General features: G+C 40.7%; 1 protein-coding gene across 1 annotated transcript; it reads left to right on the top strand.

The window, feature by feature from the left end:
• Positions 1-10,904: 10,904 nt before the first annotated feature.
• Positions 10,905-13,208, top strand: LOC138899061 (uncharacterized). Its single transcript, XM_070185175.1, has 2 exons — positions 10,905-11,146; positions 12,536-13,208. Exons 1-2 carry the CDS (start codon positions 10,905-10,907, stop codon positions 13,206-13,208), a joined length of 915 nt encoding a protein of 304 aa, XP_070041276.1.
• The last annotated feature ends 9,732 nt before the right edge of the window (positions 13,209-22,940 follow it).

Below are 22,940 nucleotides of genomic sequence, written 5' to 3'. Positions count from 1 at the left end.
AATCAAAACCTTCTCTTCCAATAACACCGATTTTGCGAAGAAATCTCTTTCTGTTCGGTGCTTTCTTTTTCTTTAGAACTTCTTTTTGTTTATACTTAGATGATAAGTCATCATAATCATTAAGTTTTCAAAATATTGATAATGATGCCGACGTCGTGCTCAGATCCTGGGTCCGTCTCTGCCGCCAGGGGAGATAGAATTGGTCAATCTGATGTCCCATTAGCTTCATAAGAGAAACTGGAGAATTGATATGGATTAGGGATATGGATCGGCTGTTTAGAGGAAGTAAATATGGGAGAATCGTAGGCAGTGTTGGCAATGGCATCATTGACGGACGGACTGAGAAGCTGGAGAAGGAGTCAAATCTTTGGGAAGAGAGATGAGGGTTGTATCCACGATAGGGTTAGGAATCCCATATTTGCTATAAACCCAAAAGTGTAGCTAGGGATTGTAATTATTTTAAATTGTACGTATTTATTTATAGTAAATAAATATAGTGTATAAGTTAGTTATGGGGTGTAGATTTTCCATAAATTTAATTAAGACCAACATGTAACCAAGGTTTCCATGTAACTTCATAAAGTACGTATTTACATCTTTGTATTACTATCAGTTAACCATATTTAAATAATACAGATTCCTCCTCATTTTTATCCCTAATCATGGCAAAATAACATAGTTTGGCATAGACATAATAAACTAAGGCGAGAGACCGCAGAAAGGAAGTCTTCATTATCTGGTATATTGCTATCTATAATGATTATGCTGAACTCAGTATCATGTAATTACAGATATAAAATTATTTACGCAACATCTTCGACCATTAACAAGATAAAGCATACACTTCAGATACATCTAGAAAAATTTCCAACCCAAGCAAAAATGGCAACTAGATAGAATAACATTTCCCGTCTATATCACATTAGTTAGTTCCAACTCGCCTCTATGACATTCATTTGTATTTCTTCACATGCTTAAATTTTGGTAGGCAAAGTTACTCGATACATGTGTTGATGGAAGGGGTACATGGTGAAATAATTGAGATGTACGGAAGCTAACCTGAGACCACCGCTTTAAGAAAATAAATAAAGAACATTAAATAAATAAAGAACATAGAAACCCCTTTTCCCTAAAGCTTTTCTCTCTTTTCTAGACTATAACAACTAAGTTCTGGAAAAATTATCTTTCCTTAGTAAGGTCGAAATTTTCTTGCAGCTCTCAACTGCTGTATTCGTGTACTTTCTTGTCCAGCTCAAATTTGCTCTGCAGCACCATGATCTCTGCATATAATAAAGATGTTACAGATGATAAGCCAAAGATGAAAGACATAGCAAACAAGCATATTAAGATTCAGTTTTTAGAAGAAAAGGGAATCAAATTCACCAAGTGAACGGCTTGCTCGGATCCCCAAAATGCCACTACACCCGTGTCAAATCCTTTTGGACGATCCGATCCGAGTCACATAGGTTAATGACAAGACCATTTAACCAACATTGTAGGACAACATGTTTTTAGAAGATTTGGTGGACCAGGTATTGGAAAAAAAGAAAATCTGTGGGATTAGCCAAGAGCAATTGGTAGCAAGATGTAACCATATTAGATGTATTTCCCATAAAAGTCTTCTGGATGAAACTAGTGTTAGGGATATAGTAGATATGTCCTAGGTCCAGTCTCATATTTGATGATTTGAACATATTTTTGTGAACGTTATTTGATATAAAATATATATGGCATTTGATATTCTTTTATAATATTATTATTAATTGCTTGATTAATTTAATAAGGTCCTTGATTAAATTTTGAGACTTGACATTATGATGGAGATCATGATAATGAGAGTGAAGTTTCTTATAATTTAATCAAAATTTGTTCTTGATCATAGAATTATTAATTTGGACATTAGTAATCCGGTTAGATCAATATTTATGTGATCGTCTTTATTGGATAAAGATTAGTTGATCTCATTAACTAAAACACATAGATAAATGATGCATATAGAGATATGATCATTGAACCGACTCTTTAGATAATTCCTAATGGTTAGAATTACCATAAACTATCAATAGGATATTCTCTTGAAGAATGTGATGTAAGAGTTTTCTTTAACCTGAGATCGTCATAGTAATTGACAAGTTATTTATTGTGCTTTGATACTAGACACCTATGGCCCTAGGGCGATAGTTGAAAAGATATTGGGTATGATTAAATGCTTGTAGAATTAGTAATTGATTAAGATGGAATCTGTCAACTCTTGGTAATGAGTTTAAGCTCCATGTTGTAATGAATTATAAACGACCAAATTAAGACCTTGTCCAGGGCAATTGAATGAAAGAAGAAAAGAGTTTCTTAGGTCATTCAATAGTCGATTATACTTGACATGAGCACATAGTTGATCGCCTATTAGGATTTGACAGTTGAACCATATCCTAGGGTGACTCAGAGCTATAAGGACAGAAAAAAATATTACTTTATTCTTCTACAGGTTCTTGAGAGTAAATTGTATACTTCATGCTATCCGACCGTTAAGGAGTGTTGCTAGACGCCACCCTTGATTAGTATATTGATTTGATCAATTTACTACCGGCTTAGTAATGAACCTATGGGGTCGCACACTAACGAGTGTTCTGATCTTTTCTACAAGATTAATTATTTTATCATTTGATAATTAAATTGGGAAATTTAATTAATCAAATAAATAAATAAAGTTTTAGTCCAAATGAAATATTATTATATTCTTTGCTAGCACAGAGGATATAATTAATATTGTAAACAAATTAAAATTTTCTATTTAGAATAGAAAATTAAATTATATGCTTTGGTTGATATATATATATATATATATATATATATATATATATATATATATATATAATCAAAATAAAAACAAAATGCCACACCAAAAGACAGTTCATTGATCTTGAGATTAACGACTTTATTGATCACTTTCTGAAAATAGTTCTACAGTTTCACGACAAAGGGGAGTTTGCATCGAAGGACGACTCTGAAGTAGATCGGATCGAGGCACGAAGACAAGGTACTGAGATCGGAATTCGAGGCACCTGCCAAGATCGAGGCCGACAACAATCGAGACCGAACAAGACATGTATCGAGCAATACCGAAGATTGCGTAATAACGGAAAAGCGAGATATCCGCGACCGGTCGAAGATCATGGCAAAAATCTCGGAATGGATCGAATCAAGAACGGTTGTTTAGTTAATCATGGGATTTACGTATGTTATTAGAATTGTAACATATATAGAATTCTTCTACTATATAAAGGGGAGTTCTAACCATTTGTAGCCACGACTGATAACAAAGCAATATAATTTTCTTCCTCGCTCACACTCTTGTTCTTCAGCTTATTGTGTTTTTATTGTCCTTGCATCAATCAGTTCGAGGATACTTTAACTCAAGGGTTGAGTGCTACTCAAATACTGGTTTGATTTATTTTATTGTATAATTCTATCTTTAATCTTCATATTTATCAATCGGTATTAAGTGAAATCACGTGTCCTTAAATCCACATTATAAGTTTAATTGTTATCCAATTTTGAGGGAAAATAATTTGGCGCCTGTTGATACCCAATTTTTCTTCCATATTTTTCAAATATATATATACTTTCAAAATAGTACATACGCATCATCATTTGATTTACAAGCATATACAAGTATTTTCATAATTTTTCATAATTTTTAAAGACTTTAAATCAATTTATTTCCGTATTTTTATTATATAAATACCCATTAATTACCTTAAAAATAATTTTTATGATGCTTTTATCATCTAAACTCATCATTTACACCCATATTAGGTTTTAAATATATTTAGTACATTTTTTATAATTACATTTGTATTTTAAAGGCTAAAATTGCATATTTTTGCAATAATAGCCTATATGTACTTATAATTACTTTATTTATGCAAAAATAACCTTTTTATATTTTTATAATGTTGAATATTTGTTTTTAATCATTTTTATGCACAAATTATATTTTTATTATTTATCTATTATTTTTACAAATTATTTGATTGGTTAAATTTGGGTATTTAAAATCTGGCCCCAATTTTAATTTATTTCGGACCCAATACTACCCAAAGCAACCCAATTCACCCAAGCCCAATATCTAAGCCCAATACCCTTACCCACTTAATAAACCGACCCAACCCCTGCCTAGATCCCAGCCGTTGATCACAAATGATCAACGACTCACAGACAACCGCTCCCTTTCCTTATATCTCCACCCCCAAACCCTAAACCCCATTTTCCAAAACCCTCCGACTCTATTTCCCTCCTCTGATGAACCCTAATCCCGTCGCCTCACTAAAATCCCCCCCAATCCCGTTCCTAATGGGATTCTTTCCCCATTTACTTACCATTTCAATATTTTCCCCTTATTTGGTGCTATGTTACAGAGTAACTTAAGTACTTGCCTAAACATGGCAAGTACCCCACTTAGATTCTGTCCTAATCGATTTTTACCTCTTGAATCTGGATGACCTTAAGTCCAATCACGTTATTTTGTACCGTATGAGCCCTATTCGCTCGTATCTTGCTGATTCCCTAAAGTTAGGGTTTCAGATTCTCTTTTGATTCGAACCAAAACTGGTTCAAGTTTTGGTGAGAAAATCTCTCGCCAAGCGATAAGAACCAGGTGAAAATAATTCTTGGAAATTTACCTTCTTTGCTGGACATTCAGCCAAACAATGTACTGATCGAGGCCGCTACTATGTTCTGGGATGAAAAGAGGGTTGTTTTCCATTCTGGTAACATAGAGATGACTCCCCTTCTTGAGGAAATAAGAGGTTTTACCGGGCTACCCTGGGATAGCCCTGGTCTGCTGGTACCGGAAAATAGTACTTCTAGGGGATTTCTGAAAATGATGGGTCTTAGAAAGAATGACGAGTTAGTCTGCCTGAAGAAGTCCTACATACCTTTCGACTTCCTCTACGAGCATTATGGGCACATCACATCCTACCATATCTATCATGATGAGTTTGCCATCACTTCCCTGGGCTGGACTCATCATCGAGTTTTTGTATTCATCGTCTGTTTTCTGGGTATGATAGTATTTCCAATTCAAGGAGACAGGATTCACACTCGTTTGGCTATGGTTACCAAGACCTTAATGGAACGGATTGAGGGACAGACTTACACTATTGTCCCAATGATCGTGGCAGAGATATACCGAGCTTTGGACCATTGTAAGAAGGGATTCAGACATTTTGAGGGTTGTAATTTGTTACTGCAAATATGGTTGTTGGAGCATCTTCAAAGCAGACAGTACCATCAGGAATTTCCGCGGCGACCATGGAATGACCATATATCCTTTCACTATCCAAAAAGAATGACTTTCATCCCAGACAGGTTTGCACAATCGGAAAACGCCGTGGATTGGGTACACTTCTTTAGCAATTTGACTGATGATAAGCTCCATTAGATGTTCGAGTGGTTCCCTACTAGCGAGTTGACTATCAGGTCCAGGGATGTTCCTCACTTAGTGCTGATCGGGTTGAGGGGTATCTATCCTTATGCTCCTATAAGGGTCATGAGACAGGCTGGGAGAAAACAAGTCATACCGCGAGTTTCTAAGATGGTTCACTAAAAGCAGACTTTCAGGGTGGTACCATTCCATTCAAGTGTGAGGCCCAACACATGTGGCATCTGAAGATTATTGTGGAAAAGGATACCATCGAACAAGATTGGTACCACGCCGGTCATGTGTATTTCTACCTATCATGGTTGGATGATGACATAGCAGGAGAAGTCGAGTCAGGGATCGATCGAGGAAACAGGGTTAGAGACGATGCTGAAAGCACAAGTAAAATACAAGAGGTTGCGCAAGAGAATCCTTGAGTCTGAAGTCAGACATTTGGAACAATACAAGATAGACATGGAATCAATCAATGAATGGAGGGAAGTTGCTACAAAATCAACAGAGAGGTTGGAGTACTTAGAGCAGGGTCTGATGGAACTCGGCATCAAGTTTCTCCAAATCTATGTGTCGCTAGGCCTACCTCAGGCACAATGAGGTCCCCAAAATTAGGACGCGAATTTATAATTCCGCAATACATGTTTAAATACTGCATATATCCTTCCAAAATCCCCTACTGGCTTGTTTACCTTTTTGCTTTTCTTTGTATTGATTATTCCCATCCCCTAAGGTTGATTCTTGCATACTGGCATCATCAGCATATCATACCAGATCCAGAGGCCCTCCACCTCCTCCTCCTCCAAGTGATCCTAAAAGTAAGGGAATGGCTAAGATGGATGACATGAGCGGTATCAGGAAAGATAACGCTGCGCATGCGGAAAATGTTAAAACTTCAGATGATCGGAGTACTCTGGCACAAAATGTTTTGGTTCTACGGTTGGAGCAGAAAATACTAGAATTGCAAGGGGAACTTGAGCAAGTCCGCAACTTGGCAAATCTCTTCCTCACCTTAAACGTCCCGAATATTAACCAACAGAATGCCCAAAACCCAGCACCTCCTCAAAACACACCAAACCAACATCCACAAAACCCTCCCGCACCTCATCAATATGCCACACCTCCTCAAAATCCTAACCCTCCACCAGTGCCAACTCCTCCTCAACACCAACATCTTTCGACTCAGTATCCACAAACTACTACCTACCATGCTCCTCAAAATACATCGCAACCTACCCCCGATCCGCAGAACTCAACCAATGATCATCACTACACCCAAATCCCCGGCATCCACCAAAGTAACCCCATATACGTAGAAACTCTACCTCACCCCACTCAACAAACCCCATACACACCAAAATGCGCCGAGAAGGACCTGCTCATTAAGAATATGGCAGAGGAACTTAAGAAGCTCACAAGCCGAGTCTAGGTTGTCGAAGGGAGTAAAGGAATTGAGGATTTAAACTATGAAGATCTGTGTATTCAGTCAGACATAGAACTGCCGGAGGGTTACAAACCTCCCAAGTTCGAGATGTTTGATGGAACAGGTGATCCAAAGGTGCATTTGAGAACTTATTGTGACAAGCTTGTAGGAGTTGGCAAGGATGAAAGAATCCGCATGAAGCTGTTCATGAGAAGCCTCACTGGAGATGCCCTATCTTGGTACATCAGTCAGAACCCAAAGAAATGGGTTAATTGGGTAGGCATGGCATTAGATTTCATGGATCGGTTCAGGTTTAACACAGAAAACGCACGAGACATTTTCTATATTCAAAATCTCAACAAGAAGCCAACGGAAACTTTCCGCGAGTATGCTACTCGGTGGAGGTCTGAAGCTGCAAAAGTAAGGCCAGCGCTGGAAGAAGAACAGATGAATAAGTTCTTTGTCAGAGCTCAGGATCCGCAATACTACGAAAGATTGATGGTTATTGAAAACCATAAATTTTCTGATATCATCAAGTTGGGAGAGAGAATAGAAGAAGGGATCAAAAGCGTAATGGTGACAAATTTTGAAGCACTCCAAGCCACAAATAAGGCCCTGCAGTCAGGAGGTATCTCCAAGAAGAAAGAAGTAGGTGCAGTAATGGTAGCCCAAGGTCCGAAGTCTCCTCTCACATAACAAATGCCTCCACCCACATATCAGCCTTCACCTCCTAGATACCAACAACCTGCCACCACTTACCATACCTATAACACCCAACCCGCATACTACCACTCACCACCAGCCCGCCAAAACTACCAAAAACCTAGACTAAATTTTGACCGTAGACCACCAAGATAATACACCCCAATTGCTGAACCTGTAGACCAATTGTACGAGAGACTGAAGGTTGCCGGTTATATCACTCCCATTCCTGCTGTCGCCATGGAAAATTCCTCTCAATAGGTCAATCCAAATAAGACATGTGCCTATCACTCAGGCATGAAAGGTCATACTATTAATGAGTGTCGTACTTTGAAGGATAAGATTGAGATATTAATTGACACCAAAGTCATACAGGCAAAGGAGGCTGCACCCAATGTCCGTAACAATCCTCTCCCGGATCACAAGGGCGGAAGGGTAAACATGATAGAGACCGATGAAGAATGGGACTCATAGGGGTCAATTGGACTCATTCGAGAAGGGGATAATCCTGAAACATGTTCAGTCACTCTCACACCTATTATGGTACAAACCCAGGCACCAATTGAAGTTGAGATAGCTGCACCAACTCCGTTTAAGGTTGAAGTAACAACACCTTTCACCGTGATGGTAGCACCTACACCGTCTTATAAGTCTAAAGCTATATCATGGTATTATGTTGCAGAATCAAGAAGGAAAGGAAAGGGGAAAATGGAAGAAACTGGTGCAGCACACGTTATGACCAAAACTAGTAGGGTTTACACGCCCGAGCATTTGGGGGGAACAAGTAAAAAAGCCGCTTCCAAGCAGCCCATCATTGAAACTGGACCGGATGATCTTTGGAGAAAGATGCAAGCAAGGGAGTATTCTGTGGTTGATCATTTGAACAAAACCCCTGCTCAAATATCCATTCTATCACTACTGCAGAATTCTGAGGTACACATGAACGCGTTGATGAAAGTGTTGAATGAGGCTTGTGTACCCAACAACATTACCAGTGGAGAGATGTCCAATATGGTAGGACAAGTGTTGGAAAGCCACAAGATCACTTTTCATGAAGACGAGCTACCACCATAAGGACTAAGTCACAACAGGGCACTACATATCATAGTGCAATTTGAGGATAAGTTCATTGCCAGAGTCCTGATAGATGGGGGTTCGAGTCTTAACATATGTCCACTAACTACTCTGAAAAGACTGGGTAAAGGCCTGCACGAGATACGAGCAGGAAGTATGAATATGAAAGCATTTGATGGGTCTCAAAGGGCCAAAATTAGGGAAACCAAAGTCAGCCTACAAATGGGCCCAACCTGGTTTGATGTTGAGTTTCAAGTGTTGGACATATCTGCTACCTACAACTTATTGTTGGAACGACCTTGGATACATGCCGCTGGGGCTGTAGCTTCTACTCTACATCAGGTCGTGAAGTTTGAGTGGAACCATCAGGAAGTGATCATCCATGGGGACAGAAGTAATCCCATTTACACCAGTCAAACTATTCCGGTCATCGAGAATAGAAGGAAGTTAGGTGGAGAAACATACCATCGCATCGAGCGCGTCAACGCATTGAAAAAGACAAATAGTGGAGCAGTAAGATAGAAGGCATATTGGCATGGATAGGGTATGAGCGTAGCAAAGGTCTCGGCAATAATCTCCAGGGGATCACCAAACCAATACAGCTAAAGTGTCACGGCACGACCTTTGGGCTTGGGTATGAATACACTTGTCACGAGTATTAGCATTGGTCGCCACCATGGCGTGGTCCTTATTACCCTCTAGAGAAACCAGTACCATATTTGAGCTAGTCATTTCACCAAGATGACATGATATGGGAGTCCGAAGAAGATGAAGTTCTAGCCGGTATAAGGAATCTGTTTCTGGATGATGGAGACATGGATTGCAGTGCGATAGTTAAGGAGGAAGAGGAGGAAGGCCTCATTATTCAGACCTTGGAGAAAGGAGCTGTTCTCAAGAACTGGACTGCTTCACCATCAAGGGCCCATCGAGTTCTTGGGTAGCCTGGCAATTAGCATCATTTATTTTTAAAAGCAATTTTTATGAGCATTTAATACGTTTTTAGCATTTTGTTTTAAGCATGTTTTGTTTTGAAATAATTGCTCGGGTCATCGAGCCGCACCTGTTTGAGGTTTTCAAGATTTATCTAAATGCATTGATGTTTTTAGTATTCATTATTATTCTTTACATTTTTCTACAGCATTATTATTACCTGCCCCGATGAACTTACGACTGTGACGTGTAATGAGACAATACAACTTAAGGATAATGATTCGGAGGATTTGGAAGGGGATATAATGCCCGAGGAAATTGTCAGAGAAGTGAAAAAATTTGAAAACAAGCCTAAGTTCAATTTGGATGAGACTGAAATAGTTAATCTAGGAGACTCCAAAACAGTCAAGGAAACACGTGTGAGCATTCACCTGTCACCATCAGAGAAGAGAAGAATACACTCATTTCCTGAAGGAATATGAGGATATATTTGCATGATCCTATGATGATATGATCGGTTTGAGCACGTCCATAGTGGCTCATATACAAACTACCAACCTAATGTGTCCGCCAGTAAAGCAGAAGCTTAGAAAGTTCAAGTCAGATATGAGCTTGAAAATCAAAGAAGAAGTCACCAAACAGATCAAAGCTAAGGTTCTCAGAGTAGTTGAATATCCAACTTGGTTGGCTAACATCATGCTAGTTCCAAAGAAGGATGGGAAAGTCAGAGTATGCGTCGATTATCGGGACCTAAACAGAGCAAGTCCCAAAGATGATTTCCCGTTACCCAACATACACATACTGACCGACAATTGCGCCAAGCATGAACTCCAATCCTTTGTTGATTGCTTCACGGGATATCATCATATCTGGATGGATGAAGAGGTTACCAAAAAGATGACTTTTATCACACTATGGGGGGTGTACTGCTATAAAATGATGTCGTTCGGTTTGAAGAATGATGGGGCCACTTATATGAGGGCCATGATAACTATTTTCCACGACATGATACACAAGGAGATAGAGGTATATGTGGATGATGTCATCATCAAATTCTAGAAGAGTACATATCATATAGCAGACTTGAGGAAATGTTTTGATCGGCTTCGGAGGTACAATTTGAAATTGAATCCTGCAAAATGTGCCTTCGGGGTCCCCGCAGGAAAGTTATTAGGGTTCATCATCAGCCGCTGAAGAATTGAGCTAGACCCATCAAAGGTCAAGACTATCCAAGATTTGCCGCCTCCAAAGAACAAGAAAGACATGATGAGCTTCTTGGGACATCTTCATTACATCAGCCGCGTCATAGCACAATCAACCGTAATCTGTGAGCCGATTTTCAAAATGTTAAAGAAGGATGCCACAACCAATTGGATTGAAGACTGCCAGAAAGCTTTTGACAGAATCAAAGAATATTTGTCCTCACCGCTAGTCCTGGTCCCGCCAGAACCTGGTAGACCACTGCTACTCTATCTCTCCATTTTAGATGGGGCTTTCGGTTGTGTCTTGGGACAACACAACCAGAAGGGAAGGAAAGAACATGCCATATACTATTTGAGTAAGAAGTTCACACCCTATGAAGCACGGTATTCTTTGCTGGAATGCACCTGCTGTGCTTTGACCTGGATAGCCCAGAAAATGAGGCACTACTTCTGTGCCTATACCACATATCTCATATCAAGGATGGACCCTCTGAATTACATCTTCTAGAAACCCATGCCTATAGGGAAGCTGGCAAAATGGCAGATATTGTCGAGTGAATTCGACATTGTCTATGTGACTTAGAAGGCGGTTAAAGGAAAAGCATTAGCGGATCATCTTGCGAAAATCCTGTAGGAGGAGAATACGAACCACTAAAAACATATTTTCCTGATGAAGAAGTATCATTCGTAGGAGAAGATATCGCCGAAGCCTACGACGAGTGGAGAATGTTTTTCGATGGAGTTGCAAACTTCAAAGGAGTGGGTATTGGAGCCGTCTTGGTGTCAGAAACAGTCAAAATTATCCGGTATCCATGAAACTCAGATTTCTGTGCACCAATAATATGGCAGAATATGAGGCTTGCATATTGGGGCTCAATTTGGCCGTTGACATGAATATCCAGGAATTATTGGTAATTGGCGATTCAAATCTGCTGGTACATCATGTGTAGGGAGAATGGGCTACAAAGAATACCAAGATATTACCATATCTATATCATGTGCAAGAGATGATGAAGAGGTTCACGAAGATAGAGTTTAGACATGTCCCGAGAATCCAGAATGAGTTCGCAGACGCATTGGCCACTTTGTCCTCATTGATACAGCATCCGAACAAGAATTTTATCGACCCCATTCCGATAATGATTCATAATAAGCCGGCTTACTGCGCTCATGTTGAAGAAGAAGCAGGTGGGAATCCATGGTTCCATGATATCAAGGAATACTTGGCAAAAGGAGAGTACCCGGAGCATGTAAATCATACTAAACAATGCACGCTCCGAAGATTGTCCAACCATTTCTTCCAAAGTGGAGGAATTATGTACAGAAGGACTTCAGACTTAGGATTATTACGGTGTGTTGATGCCAAGGAAGCTTCCAAACTGCTCGAAGAGATACACTCTGGAATTTGCGGACCACACATGAATAGTTTCGTTTTAGCCAAGAAGATACTGAGGGCAGGTTATTTTTGGATGACTATGGAAACAGACTGCATCGGGTATGTCCAGAAATGTCATCAGTGCTAGATACACGCAGATATGATACGGGTACCTCCAAATGAACTCAATGCAACGAGTGCACCTTGGCCTTTTTCTGCTTGGGGAATGGACGTCATTGGACCAATCGAGCCCGCCGCTTCAAACGGGAACATGTTCATTTTAGTGGCCATAGACTACTTCACAAAGTGGGTCAAAGCTGCATCTTACAAAGCTATAACCAAGAAAGTCATCGCAAATTTTATCAGAGATCGTATTGTTTGCTAATTTTGGGTTCCAGATCCATCGTCACTGACAACGCTGCCAATATCAACAGTGACCTAATGAAAGCTATATGTGAGACCTTCAAAATCAAGCACAAGAATTCCACAGCATACAGGCCTCAAATGAATGGAGCCATGGAGGCCGCAAACAAGAATATCAAGAAAATACTGAGGAAGATGGTAGACAACCATAAGCAATGGCATGAGAGGTTACCATTTGCCTTATTAGGGTACCGGACCACAATCCGCACGTCAACCGGGGTAACTCCTTACCTATTGGTCTACGGTACTGAAGCCGTCATCCCCGCCGAGGTAGAAATTCCTTCTTTGAGAATTATACAAGAAGCTGAACTCAGTGACGCAGAATGGATAAGGAGCCGCTATGAGAAATTAGCCCTCATAGATGGGAAAAGAATGAATGCAGTGTGTCATGGTCAGCTTTATCAGAACAGAATGTCCAGAGCTTTGGACAAAAGGGTCAAACCTAGACAGTTCGCACCGGGGCAGCTGGTGCTGAAACGGATCTTTCTACATCAGGATGAAGCCAAAGGAAAATTCTTACCCAACTGGGAAGGGCCTTATATGGTTCACAGGGTACTAACAGGAGGAGCACTCATACTCGCAGAAATGGATGGAGAAATTTGGCCAAAGCCTATCAACTTAGATGTAGTCAAACGATACTATGTTTAAACTGTTAGCATTTCTTCTTATGATGTAACTGAACTACGCTTGACCTAATTCCCGTTTAAGAGAGGATACGTAGGCAGCCCTGTGGGTTCGATCATAATTCAATAAAATTCTCATTTTCCCCACAATCAGAAACTGGGGCAGAATTTTGAGGTGGACCCTCAAAATTCCGGGGCAAGCTCAGCCAACGACACCGTATGCGGAATAACCAAAAATTCGTCTAGATAACTGGGGCAGAATTTTGAGGAGGACCCTCAAAATTCTATGGCAAGAAGGTTGCAATGTCTCTGATAGTGTCATAGTTACTGGTCCATCTAATCAATTTTTAAATTGCACATTACTGTGTTTTGAATAACTATGTATGCATATTTTTCGAAAACTTTATTTTTAGCCAGATGCTACCCATGGTAACTCGAACAGGATTCCAACGCAGAGCGGAGCAGACAAAGGCATGAACCAACCTCCCTCGCAAAACTCAAGTTTTTTCTTTGAATGCAGGAACAAGAGATAGTCGCCAGTACGTGCGCACCTTAGAATCACTGTCTTCACAACAACAAAGCTACCGAACTCATCCAAAGCTAAGAAATACTCCGCTATCACTTATTATTTATTCACTTCATGAGACTAAGCGTTGTCTCAAATCTTGCATGAGGCTAAGCCCTGCCTCCTCAATTGCATAAGGCTAAGCTCTGCCTTCCCATTGCAGGAGACTAAGCAGTGTCTCAAATCTTGCATGAGGCTAAGCCATGCCTCCTCAATTGCATAAGTCTAAGCTCTGCCTTCCCATTGCACGAGACTAAGCATTGTCTCAAATCTTGTATGAGGCTAAGCCCTGCCTCCTCAATTGCATAAGGCTAAGCTCTGCCTTCCCATTTCATGAGACTAAGTATTGTCTCAAATCTTGCATGAGGCTAAACCCTTCCTCCTCAATTGCATAAGGCTAAGCTCTGCCTTCCCATTGCATGAGACTAAGCATTGTCTCAAATCTTGCATGAGGCTAAGCCCTGCCTCCTTAGTTGCATAAGGCTAAGCTCTGCCTTTCCTTGCATAAGATTAAGCATTGTCTCAAATCTTGCATAAGGCTAAGCCCTGCCTCCTCAATTGCACAAGGCTAAGCTCTGCTTTCCCATTGCATGAGACTAAGCATTGTCTCACATCTTACATAAGGCTAAGCCCTGCCTCCTCAACTGCATAAGGCTAAGCATTGCCTTCCCCTTGCATGAAACCAAGCACTGTCTCCATCTTGCATGAGGCTAAGCCTTGCCTCCTCAACTGCACAAGGCTAAGCATTGCCTTCTCATTGCATGAGACTAAGCATGGTCTCTCCTTGCATAACGACAAATGTTGCTCTACTCCAAACCTTGCATTATTATCTTCTCTCGGGACTAAGCTCTGCTCCCGATTCTACACAAGACTAAGATTGTCTTGTTTTATCTCAAGCATCGTATCTCTGCATCTCATGGGCTGATACATAGCCAATTTGTCCGAAGGCGTCATAGTCCGAAGGCATCATCCTCATAGCCGGGAGACACCATGCCATGGCCTGAGGATCTCTTAATCTTGCACATCATTATTCAAAGGCATCATGGTTCAGAGGCACAATCTTCATTGTCCGAGAACATCATTTCATAGCCTGTAAATCCTTTACCGCACAATCCATGGCCTGGGACATCATGGTCTAAGGACGTCATCCTCACAGTCCAAGGATGATCTCCATGGTCCAAAGGAAATTTGCATCATGTTTAAATTTATGCGATAATCTGTATGCATGCATTGTATTTTGAGTTTGCAAGTAATCCGGGAAGTAACCGTTCTCATAACGGGAGCAATCTTCGCTACAGTTTCCATTCAACGTTCATATCCTTCAATTATTTCAAATGCAACCGACCACCGTCAGTTACTTATTCTCACCTGATGCCCACTCAAATATTCATAACCATTCTCAACATGTCATATCCATAATATTCAGTCCGTTCTTACAACAATTCCATCGGTTTATTCCACCGTCGGATCCAGAACTACACATGGCCTGATTCCTGTATAACCAGGGATGTGTAGGCAACTCAGAGACCAGGGTGCAACCTATAGTTTTCAAAACACCTCATTTGGTCAAAATTGGTTATCATTTCTTTACCCGACAACTCTTTCATCCTTTCCGGATAAAGAGGGGCAGCTGTTGATACCAATGTTTCCCCCGTATTTTTCAAATATATATATATATATATATATATATATATATATATATATATATATATATATATATATATATATATATATATATATATACACTTTCAAAATAGTGCATATGCATCATCATTTGATTTACATGCATATACAAGCATTTTCATAATTTTTTATAATTTTTAAAGGTTTCAAATCAATTTATTTCTGTGTTTTTATTATATAAATACCCATTAATTACCTTACAAATAATTGTTATGATGCTTTTATCATCTAAACTCATCATTTACACCCATATTAGGTTTTAAATATTTTTAGTACATTTTGTATAATTACATTTGCATTTTAAAGGCTAAAATTGCATATTTTTGCAATAATAGCTTATATGTACTTATAATTACTTTATTTATGCAAACATAACCTTTTTATATTTTTATAATGTTGAATATTTTTTTTCAATCATTTTTATGCACAAATGATATTTTTATTATTTATCTATTATTTTTACAAATTATTTGATTGGTTAAATTTGGGTATTTAAAATCTGGCCCCAATTTTAATTGATTTCGGACCCAATACTACCCAAACCAACCCAATTCACCCAAGCCCAATACCTAAGCCCATACCCTTACCCACTTAATAAATCGACCCAACCCCTGCCTAGATCCAAGCCGTTGATCACAAATGATCAACGGCTCACATACAACCCCTCCCTTTTCTTATATCTCTACCCCCCAAACCCTAAACCCCATTTTTCAAAACCCGCCGCCTCTATTTCCCTCCTCTGATGAACCCTAATCTCGCCGCCTCACTAAAATCCCCCTATCCCGTTCCTAATGGGATTCTTTCCCCATTCACTTACTATTTCGATGTTTTCCCCTTATTTGGTGCTATGTTACGGAGTAACTTAAGTACTTGCCTAAACATGGCAAGTACCCCGCTTTGATTCTGTCCTAAATGATTTTTACCTCTTGAATCTGGACGACCTTAAGTCCAAACGCGTTATTTTGTACCGTATGAGCCCTATTCGCTCGTATCTTGCTGATTCCCTAAGGTTAGGGTTTCAGATTCTCTTTTGATTCGAACCAAAAATGGTTCAAGGTTTGATTTTTAGAATTATTTCGTCATTATTCACCCTGTTATGTATGAATCTGCCTTATTTTCTGCCGATATTGTGGTTTACCTACAATACTTCATCTGCTGACAGTTCAAACACCAAGCCACATACTCTACTATCTCTTTCTTCATTCTTCTCCACTAATAATGTTGACTCAAATCCTGATACATCTTGCCGGCACCCGGATGAATGGAGTACCATGAACTGTAGGCCTCCTCAAGACTCAACTCACGCAGCCCATCCACATTGGGCACACAAATCCGACCCTACATCCGCAACACCCCATCGTCTCCAATTGAAAACTCTTTGGAATCAATGTGTTGTACCGTTTCCATAAGGACAAGCCATGGGGGTCGTCATACTGATGCTCTCATACAAAGAAGACCGAGATACCGTGCAAGCAAGAACCCGACTAGGCTCCGAAATATCTACCCTCGTGAACTGATTGGCCAAGGCCTGAACATCTGATGCTAGCGATCTCTCACCAACTGGAATATACGCAAGGCTACCCATACTCACAGCTACTCAAGGCATCAACCACCATATTGGCCTTCCCGAGATGGTACAAAATGATAATATTATAGTCTTTTAATAGATCTAACCACCTCCGCTGCCTCGAATTTAGATCCTTTTGCTTATGCAAGTGCTAATAGTAGCTACGCACGGACTCTCGTCACCTCGTGCATACGTAGCCCCCACAAATAGAAGCACATAATGATTTGATTCACCTATGGGGTTAATTTCCTCTTACAAGGTTAGAAAGGGGACTTACCTGGCTCTAAAGTTCCATAGCCGGCTCCCAAGCCTTTCAAACGACTCAATTCGATGCCTAACGCTCCGAAACTATTCAATAAATGTGCAAATCCATAAATATATACTCTAATACTCATTATAATTCAATTTACAACAATTTCTAACTCCGCTCGAAAAGCTGATAAAGCAACCCTCGGACCCATGTGCCCGGATTCTAAAGATTTTAAAAAATAAGCATTACCCATAATCCCACGAACTCAAATATATAATTTATTCTCAATTTCATGCCAAAATTCGTGATCAAAATCCAAGAATACAAATTTCTAGGTTTTTCTTCGAAACCCCAAATTTCTACAAATTTTCATGCTTCATTCCATGTATAAATCTTGTATTTAACTCACAATATGCGGGAATCACTTACCTTGACATAGATGATGAAAATCCCTCCTTGTAGATCTCCAAAATCGCCCCAACCAAGTGAAAAATGAGAGAAGAAAAGCCAAATCCTGCTCTTAAAACGATTCTGCCCAGCGATTTTTCGCACCTGCGGTGCCTTGGCCGCATCATTATCCTTAAGTTGCAGTGCCTTGCGCATTTCTCTTACCTGGCCAAGCTCCGCATCTGCGGACAAAAAGTGGCCACTTCTGCAAGCCCATCCGCTCCTGCGACTACTGCTCTCGCACCTGCGGTCACGCAGAAGCGCCAAAATTTCCGCACCTGCGGTGGCTGGGGTGCCCTCACGCATTCGCTTCTGCGGCTCATACCTCGCACTTGCGGCTGACCAAGCGCAGGTGTGATTATGACAGCAATTGGGAGCTTCAACTATTCCTCCCAATTTATAACTTGGTCCGAGCCTCATCCGATTGCCATTCGGGGCCCCCGGGGCCCCGCCTGAACATACTAACAAGTTTGGAATCATGAAACGGACTCGCTCGAACCCTCAAATCACGCCAAACAACATCGAAATCATGAATTGTACCCCAATTCAAGCTTAATGAACTTTAGAACTTCAAAATTCTACATTCGATGCCGAAACTTATCAAATCACATCCGATTGACCTCAAATTTTGCACACAAGTCATAATTGACATTACGGACCTACTCCAACTTCCGGAATCGGAATGTGACCCCGATATCAAAAAGTCTACGCCCGGTCAAACTTTCCAAAAACCTTCAAATTTCTATTTTTTCTCCAAATGACCATGAAATGACCTACGGATCTCGAAATCCACTTCCGGACGCGCTCCCAATACCAGAATCACCATATAGAGCTATTCCCAGACTCAGAATCCCAAACGGACATCGATAGCATTGAAATGCACTTTAACCCAAATTTATGAAATCCTTCCAAAAATGACAACTTCCACAATAGGTGCCGAAACGCTCCTGGTTATTCCAAAACCCGATCGGACATACACCCAAGTCCAAAATCATCATACGAACTTGTTGGAACCTTCGAATCCCGATTCCGAGGTCGTTTACTCAAAAATCACACCTTAGTAAATTCTTCCAACTTAAAGCTTCCGAAATGAGAAATTGAATTCCGACCACACGTACAGGTCATAATACCTGATGTGAAGCTGCTCAGGGCCTCAAATCACTGAATGACGCTCTAGGGATCAAAACGACCGGTCGGGTCGTTACATTCTATCCCTTTTAAACATACGTTCTTCCTCGAATGTGCTAAGAACTGCTCTGGAGTTGTCTGAAATCACTGTTTAACACCTTGTGCACCTACCCGTTCTACCACAACTCAATTGAGCACATTAGCTCGAGCATATCTTAAGATTCTCCCCTTTATTTAGGCAAATAAGCCTTAAAGCCAAATTCCAACATCCAAAATTCTCTACTAGGCCTGCTTCCAACATACGAACACTGTTTCAATCACTACACGATGTACCGATACATGATTGTATACTCTCACTGAATTCACACCATGCACCGCATTATTCACATGACCATAATAACATCTTCTGATGACAATAGGCCAAAATCCCATGAATCTGATGCTCACAACACACCTCATGACACATATAAGTCTTGTTCCAATTCTCGAAATGCCATAACAGAGAAGATGTGTAGAACTCATAGCCACCTGCCGAATTACAATTTAAGGAGTATCTCCTCCCGACAAGAACCAATACCTCATTCTGGACTGAATAACAATATCTACTCTTTAATATGCTTCATATAAATCTGATCGCACTAATCCCAGGTCCAATAATCTCTTCTCACCCAGTACAAGATGCTCAGGCAATAAGCCACCTCAGACACTACAAAAAATCACATATGATGCCACAATGTGCCCACAAGCTACTAACTCGAATGTGATACATAAGGAAACGAACTATGGAAGGATCTACTCAACCCACGTAACTAATTTAAACAGCCAAAAAGATGTTATGAACCTTTCTCAGGAAACGAGGAGCAAAACACACAATAATAGATGTGGGAAACTGTACTCAATAACACACTGTTGTGGCGTGCAACCCGATCCACACATGATACCGTTGCGGCATGCAACCCGATCGAACTATCATACCCGTGGCGGCGTGCCACCCAATCCAACCATATACCCATGACGGCGTGCAACCCGATCCACACATGACAATAAATAGGGAAGTACCCATCAAGACAAAATGCTTATACTTACGAAATACCCGAATGTCAACCACAAGCATGCCAAGTGCACAATACCATCCCTGGGGAGACAGATAGCGCCATAAGCTTTAAAACTAAAGCACGACTAAGGTGCAATAAATGACCTGTATCTCGAGAGTCATCCTGCTCATATAACACCACAAACTATATGGGATCTCAATATGAGTGCGAATAATCAAACCGCCTCACAACCCACATGGCACAATAGAGACTACACGAAAGAGCCGACAACAGAAATAACATCCAAAGCCCGAAGAACCCTCCGAAAACAATGCTATGCTGCAATGAATACATCCGGCCTTATATAGAGCCCACATTCACATTTAGATCTATCCACGCACCTCAAGACGATTCTGATTGTACCGCACTGGGCTAATAACCTTTCAAGGTTCCATAATAACCATTATTTGTTTTTCCATGACACGCAAGTACAACCGTCAAATCCGGAAAAAATTTCTAGAGTCCACAATCAAATGAATCGAGCGCTCTTCAAGCATAAATTCTCAAATTAGTGATAGTACCACAATCTCCATACTTGGCTTCAATATTCTGTCAAGCAAGTGACTACATGTCACACTCATATAATCTTCCTTTAGGACACGCTCCCACGACTTTCCGCACCAGATAACAAGTCTACACATCCATACCACCGGCCATACTAATGCTGTAAAGCAAATCAAGAATCCGCAATTAGTACTCAAAGCCTCATACACATGACACCGATCTCAAGTGATGCTAAAGACAATACCAGCTTACTCTAACCATCTGAATTCCGTTTCCTGCTCATCCGAGCTTGTGGCATTCTTGTCAACACCGAACCGCAACCTTGATCATCAACTTCAAATTCCCATGCTACTCACTACACCTAATCATGCCAATGCACAAGAGTAAAAATATTTCATCATCACTCCTGAACCACTAATAGAATACACACTTCATCATATAGGAAGCTCTCACTTGACTCATTTCAGGAGAACCATTGCAACACATGACTGAATTCTCATAACCGCTAAAAATACAACCCCAAGTGGTGGTCTAATCCACCATGTCCCTTCCGGGATCCATCTATACATAACATGCCATAATAATCGAATACCTCTGAATAAATCAAATTACGGCAGTCGTCAAGCCTCGCACGTACCGCCACAACCACCTGTAAAACTTAACACGTTGAAGGAACCGATCATTGCCACCATCATGCCAATTCAACCATTGCTAACTGGTCCGACTTCTTCTAATTTACCCTGGACTTGCCTTAGGAATAATAATGGTTCCGGTCAAAACATAACAAACCCAAATCCGCACCTATCCTGAGTGACCTCATTTCACGAGACCACGTTGTCTCAAAACCCACGAACCATCTCATACCCTCTTTGTGCGCATATTTGCATCTTCAACTGGTACACCTATTATGATAATACCTCTATGAATCCGAAGTTACTTTCCCCCATTCCTCCAATGCTACACCGTAGACCGAAGATAACGTAGAACACTCCCAGCCCCTTTCATAATCCACTGCAAAGCTTGATACTTAACTATATTACAGACTCAAAATCCTGAGGCACCGCGCTTTAACTTTTGAAACCACTTAGACCGTTGTTGAGAGTCACCCACTCTGGCTTGGTCCCGTATATAACCAACTCCAAGGCCTTGCTAGTGCATGAACACTCTCTCAAAGAAGAACCCATCTGGATCACTTTCCTTGTACTTCACATCTACATGAAGCATAAACTCTGAGTCTTCCTGAAGCCTGAACATGAATCGATAAGGACAATTACAACACACATTCCTCAAATCCTTTTCTCAAATTATCACTAATGTTCTCTTTCTTTAGTCGTAATAACCCATCAATATGCCGATAACCAGAAACCTCACAAGTAGATAACCATGCAATCAAATTGTAGACGTTGGGGCTCTCCTGCTTAGCTTGGAGGTACCATTGCATAACGCTGGGGCCCACCAAGACTCCTTATCCCCCATTGACATGATTTTGCACCATCAACCTGCCAAATTCCTCGAAATCCTTCTGAATCATTAGCCATATTTACATATCCGACCTCTTATCGGATAGCCAGTAAAATCCTTCACAGAAGCTTTGTCAACACCACATGACCGCTAACCTGCTCACAGGAGATAACCCACCTGTGAAAATTACATGCCGACATCTTCCAACAGTGTTGCACCGAGTACAATTACTATGAAATCAATAAACCACCCTGAGCCCGTGCTCCTTCACTAGCTGTATAAGTCCGTTCACTCCACATTGACATCAACTAAAGGTGTGACGATACATTCCGATCCAACTCCCTCCTGTCACACCCAATCTTCATCAATATAATAACTAATATTCCAAATTAAGCATGTAGACTTAGTCATTGTCCCCCATGAATCCCCCAAATCACTCTAAACTTTCCTCAAGGCGTGCAATTATCCTACCACAGAACCCATATGCTACTCTGCCACTCTCCCACTTTGGTCAAACCCTCTCTTTTAAGCAACTACTCGACTTCTGTTTCCTTACACTTGGCCTTCTAGAAGTTTAACCATCGCAAGACACGTCCCACATGTCCTTCCTCATCCTTCGCTGCCCAGTTGTTGCCTTAACTCAAAGTTCATCTTTGTAGCACCCGAACCAACCGATTACCGCCAACTCTAAACCCTCCCGAAGATCATCCTCCTTGAGCCATAATCATTAGGATTACCGATTCGATTCTGAACCACAACACACTGCGACATCTAATAGCCGCTTCCCTGGCACCATTCACAATACTCTGCGCCAAAGGCGATTTGAAGAAGGCCCTAACACCGGTGAACTTAACACATTCGATCAAGGATGACGACATCACATCTCGGATGAAGATTCCACCACATTCGAAGATACCAAGTCTCGTTACTCCATCAATCCAACCTGAACATTCTTAGTCCGATTGCATTTCCTCCACTAGAAATAAAACACTGAACCTCTGAATCACACATTGAGAAAAACCTCCTTTCGATTCATTCACTGCCCCTGTGTGATAACA

The sequence above is a fragment of the Nicotiana tomentosiformis genome, chromosome 9 (assembly GCF_000390325.3).
Source record: "Nicotiana tomentosiformis chromosome 9, ASM39032v3, whole genome shotgun sequence".
Lineage (NCBI taxonomy): Eukaryota > Viridiplantae > Streptophyta > Magnoliopsida > Solanales > Solanaceae > Nicotiana > Nicotiana tomentosiformis.
Note: the sequence above shows the minus strand (reverse complement) of the source record. Positions and strands in the feature narration are given on the sequence as shown.